The sequence below is a fragment of the Centroberyx affinis genome, unplaced genomic scaffold (genome assembly GCF_046629955.1).
Source record: "Centroberyx affinis isolate AG114_WGS23_722 - 3 ecotype Tasmania unplaced genomic scaffold, CSIRO-AGI_Caff_v1 ptg003428l_1, whole genome shotgun sequence".
Taxonomy (NCBI): Eukaryota; Metazoa; Chordata; class Actinopteri; order Beryciformes; family Berycidae; genus Centroberyx; species Centroberyx affinis.
This window is the reverse complement of record NW_027281401.1, coordinates 443661-448526: the sequence shown is the minus strand read 5'-3', so window position 1 is coordinate 448526 and position 4866 is coordinate 443661. Positions and strand designations below refer to the sequence as shown.

The window sequence follows — 4866 nt, the reverse complement described above, 5'->3', positions numbered from 1 at the left end:
AGATTAAACAGATTAAACTGTTAAATTCAATTGTTTAATCTCTGTGGGCAGAAGATAGATCAGAGATAACATCCTTCAAGTTCAGGTTTATAAAGCACCATGGTATAAAAATCTGAAATAAGATGCTTTTCACATAAAAAAGAGGAGCCTTCTTACTTCATGATTAAGAAATAAGAGACAATACAATAAGATGCATGAAAGAATAGGTAGAATACAATAATATAATAACCTGGCGAGCAAACACAGGAGTGTGAGATTTTAAATTCAGTTTTCAAATGACTTTCTCCGCCGCACTGCACCTTTAAATCAGTGACCAGCTCGTCTTCTCGCGTCAGCATCAGCAGGCGGCACGCATGATGCCAATCGATAAAGCAGTGAAATGGTAAAAGTGGGATATTTTAGGAAAGCCTTGGCATGCAGAGAGAGAGGAATAGCCATGGAGAGCCCGGCCGTCGCCGTCGGACCGAGCTGATGGACGCGACAGGAGACGAGCCGCGCCGCGTGAAACCCAATCTCAACCGTCAATACCGTCAAGGTAGGCGACATCATTCAGGTGTTTATATTTATTTCAACAGTCGAGCGTAGTGGTGCTTGAAACTGTTGCATTCATTCCTATATATCTGTCCACGTTAATTACAGATACAGTAGGCACTATAACTTTGATAGGTACTGTATGTAAAATTTGCATAGATTTATGTTCCTGTAGTAGTGAGGCAGAGAGAGAGAGAGAGAGAGAGAGAGAGAGAGAGAGAGAGAGAGAGAGAGAGAGAGAGAGAGAGAGAGAGAGAGAGAGAGAGGGAGAGAGAGAGGGAGGGAGGGAGGGAGGGAGGGAGGTGGGTGGAGGGAGAGGGAAACAGGCTCAATGAGGGGGATAATCAGGATCAAACATGGAAATTGACTTATGGCATTGGGCAGAAGTATAATGAATTGTATATTGCATAAACAGAATTTCACATGAGGTTATAATGCTGTGTTGTCAGACACTAGATTGATTGGAAAGCTGATACTATTGATATGTAACCATCATCTGATATGACTTACTACAACTGGATACCAAAATTCAGAAATGAGTATCCCAATTTCTAATCAAATCTCACATGGAAAGGAAAAAAACAAGAAGCCTATCACATTGTAACAATATTGTTACAATAACATATTGTAACAATGTCATATAAGCCTACATCACATTGTAACATTGTAACAATGTTGTAACAATATTGTGCTGTAAAGCCAGTTTCATATGTCCTATTGAAACAAACCATGAGCTGAGCAGATTGTTACAACCGTTCCTGTTGAAATAAGCATCTGGGTTAGGAGCATCCTATAAGACAAGTCAGCTCATTGGCATTTTTAACATAGTGTGCTGACCTATTGATTAATTTTGAACGATCAGGCAATAAGTAAACGTTTCTGATATCAATTACTTTTCTGGCATTCTAATATCTAGTGCTGTAGTCGCCTGCCATACACAATGCTCCAGTGTTTTCGGATTGCCACCCCCATCTGTCTATCTCCTTATTTCTGCTATCTCTCTATAACAGTCTCTCTTTTTCTGGTTTCTATTTATTTCCTTAATTTGGCTTAATGTGTGCTGTTAGTGGGGGCTGATTATTCTAAGGGATGGTGAGGGAAAAGGACACCTTAGAGCCGACAGTCACATGTTATTGTCACCTGTCTGTTTCACAGCGAGTCATTTTACCCTGAGACGCCTGTCCACAAAACTATTAAATTATTAAGTGATATTTTGATTGTAGGTTTTGGTCCTTAAGTTGTAAAAGACCTTCTGATACAGAAAATATTTTGTCACAGACACTTGCACAGGCGATGAGAGTGGGGGTTGCTTGTTGCCATGGAACTGGTGACCTTGTTGCCTTGGCAACAACCAGTAACACTACGCAGTAGGCTATGCAATGTTTTGTGTAAAATTCTACAATCACAGAGGGGGATTGTTTTTTGTTTTTTTGAACCAGTAATAATTAGATAATATCAGTATGTCATAGTGGGATAATATTAATCATCTTATTGTTGGTTAATTCAAATTCATTGACCTTTTCTTGCCTTTTCTCAGTGATGAGTTATTCTTTGAGTGTTGAAAAATAAAGCTGCTGCAATAGATATGCTTCAATTCCACAACATTCAGGCTTCCTCCTCCTCTGTGTGTGAGCAGTATCACAGTAGAATCAGTGACTCCATTCATCCTAGGTGACAGCATGTTCACAGGGCATCAAACACAGAGGTTGATAGACCATCAGTCAGATCGTGACCCTTATCCCTTCTTCTTCCAGCTTCTAGCTACCAGTCCACCTGGAGGAGCAGTGTGGCTGAGACCTGAACACCACAACAACCCCGACAAACACACATACTGTATATGCACACGCACTGTCCCGCCACTAGGAGCACTACAGGAGGTGGATACCATAGCAACAGAGGTGTCCTGTGTGAGTCCTGAGGATGCCTCTCACTTTCATCGGCGTTGCATCAAGCTCCGAAGCATTATCCAAGGATGAGACTCTGCTAAGTAAACAGAAGACAGACAGCTGTGCCATGGGTGTGTGTGTGCACTTTGCGTAATTTTGTGTAGCAATAATTGTGTGTGCATACGTGTGTGTGTGTGTGTGTGTGTGTGTGTGTGTTTGTGTTGAGAATGTTTATGCATGTGCCTGTGTGAGTCTTTCCAGCTTGGCTGTTGAAGGTTGTTAATCATCAACCTCATTCGAGCCAGCAGTGAACAGCGTGTCTTAGATCATGTCTTCTCTCCTCTGCGACCGTCTCTCCCAAACGGTGTGAATTTGGTTTGTAAGTGGGTTGGTCCTGTGGGTTATATAACTATCCTTCAGCATCATAGGGACGTCATTCCTCCTCCTTACTGATTCAAATTCACAATTGGCACTGAGTAATAGATCGCAGAGCAGCTGAACCCATCTGAATATCAAATGAGACTCTATCAATACAGTCAGTGTTTTTGTGTGGTCATGCTGCTCTACAGACTGTTTTTGAAAATGCCTAATGTGTATGTTTTTCTGTTTCTATCTCAGAGATTGCCACGGATTACCAACTGATGGAAGAAACTTGAGAATTTAAAGATTTAAAAAAAACCCACAACAATAATCAACCATGTACATCTTCGTTTGGACTGGCATTGCCTGATAGTTGCTATGGCATATTGTAATGAAAGCCTGCTGGAGGGATGTGAGTTCATGGAGCCGGACAATGTTGGGGAAGGAACAGAAAGTCTCCCATCAGAGGCTGGGACTCCACTCATGTCGGTCACTCTGCGTGTGACTCTGGCGGCTATAATGATCTTCATGATTACTATTGGTTTCCTTGGCAACTCGATTGTATGCCTGATTGTTTACCAGAAACCTGCCATGCGTTCCGCTATCAACCTCCTCCTCGCCACCTTGGCCTTCTCAGACATTATGCTCTCCCTGCTCTGCATGCCTTTCACAGCCGTCACAGTGGCGACCGCCGACTGGCGCTTCGGGAGCGGGTTCTGCCGCGCGTCGATCATGCTGTATTGGCTGTTTGTCCTGGAGGGCGTTTCCATCCTCCTCATAATCAGCGTGGACCGTTTCCTCATCATCGTGCAGCGGCAGGACAAGCTGACCCCCCACAGGGCCAAACTGCTGATTGCAGCTTCCTGGGTGCTGAGCCTGTGCGTGGCTCTCCCTTCCGTAGTCGGGTGGAGGTCGGGTGCGGCGGGTATTGGAGGTGCCTGGGCGCCACAGTGTGTGCTGGGATACAGTGAATCTGTGGCAGACCGTGGCTACACGGTACTGTTGGCTGTGGCGGTATTCTTCGTCCCATTTGGGGTGATGCTCTACTCCTACCTGTGCATACTCAACACAGTGCGCCGCAACGCCCTGCGCATCCACAACCACACCAGCGAGCACTCCTGCCTGCCGGCCCTCAACCAAGTCAGCAAACTGGGTCTTACTGGGCTGCAGCGCCCTCCTCAGGTCAACGTGGACATGAGCTTCAAGACCCGAGCCTTCACTACCATCCTCATCCTCTTCATCGGGTTCTCGGTGTGCTGGCTGCCCCACACCGTGGTCAGCCTGCTGGCCGTGTTCAGCCGGCAGTTCTACTACAGCCCGGCCTTCTACCCGGTCAGCGTGGGCGCTCTGTGGCTCAGCTACCTGAAGACAGTCTTCAACCCAGTCATCTACTGCTGGAGGATCAGGAAGTTCAGGGAGGCCTGCCAGGAGTTCATGCCCAAGAGCTGCAGACTGTGTCCCAGGGTGCCGGGCAGGAGCCGTAGGAGGGTGAGGCCCAGCAACATCTATGTGTGCAGCGAGACCCAGTCAGCTGTGTGAAGAAGGGACACCAGAGCTAAGAAATCTGGAGGATGCATAAACCAGCAGCTGTTAAATCTGCTATCAACTGGTTTTTTTTACTCTTATTTTCTCAGAAAAGGGCAGTCAGAGGTTTAACTGTGGTCACCTACTGATGTTCTCTGGAAAATAGCATACAGCATGCCATCCTAAAGTGCAAAGGACCACCTATATGCCATAGAGTGGACAGCACTTACAGTATTAATCAATGACTGATGGACTATATGGCCTCTCAAGGTTACTGCCATTCAAATATTTTACACCAGCCATTGTCCGTTTGTATCTCTGTTCCATCATTTGTCCCTGATCTGTTCCATGACTGTTCTTCTTCTGCCGCTTCATACTGCAGACATGGATCTTCACTCTCTCATCCTATATTTTTCCTTCTATGAGTAGTAGTATTGTTGTACAGGTGAAGACCAAAGAGGATTCTCTCCCTCTGCTTTGACAAGCACAAATAATATTGTAACTCGCTTGTCAGTTACTTAATTCGTTTCACAAAATTCTTGTAAAAGAAAAACACTAACGGCAT

The 4866-nt window shown here is 45.1% G+C and overlaps 1 protein-coding gene across 1 annotated transcript; it reads left to right on the top strand.

Moving 5' to 3' along the window:
* Nucleotides 1-3149: 3149 nt before the first annotated feature.
* Nucleotides 3150-4316, top strand: gpr45 (G protein-coupled receptor 45). Its single transcript, XM_071539304.1, has one exon. The coding sequence runs from the start codon at nt 3156-3158 to the stop codon at nt 4314-4316; it is 1161 nt and encodes a 386-aa protein (XP_071395405.1). The 5' UTR covers nt 3150-3155.
* Nucleotides 4317-4866: the final 550 nt, after the last annotated feature.

Bases quoted from the DNA above. Each gene is read 5' to 3' on its own strand.
- gpr45 (XM_071539304.1), top strand. From the start codon at position 3,156: ATGGCATATTGTAATGAAAGCCTGCTGGAGGGATGTGAGTTCATGGAG.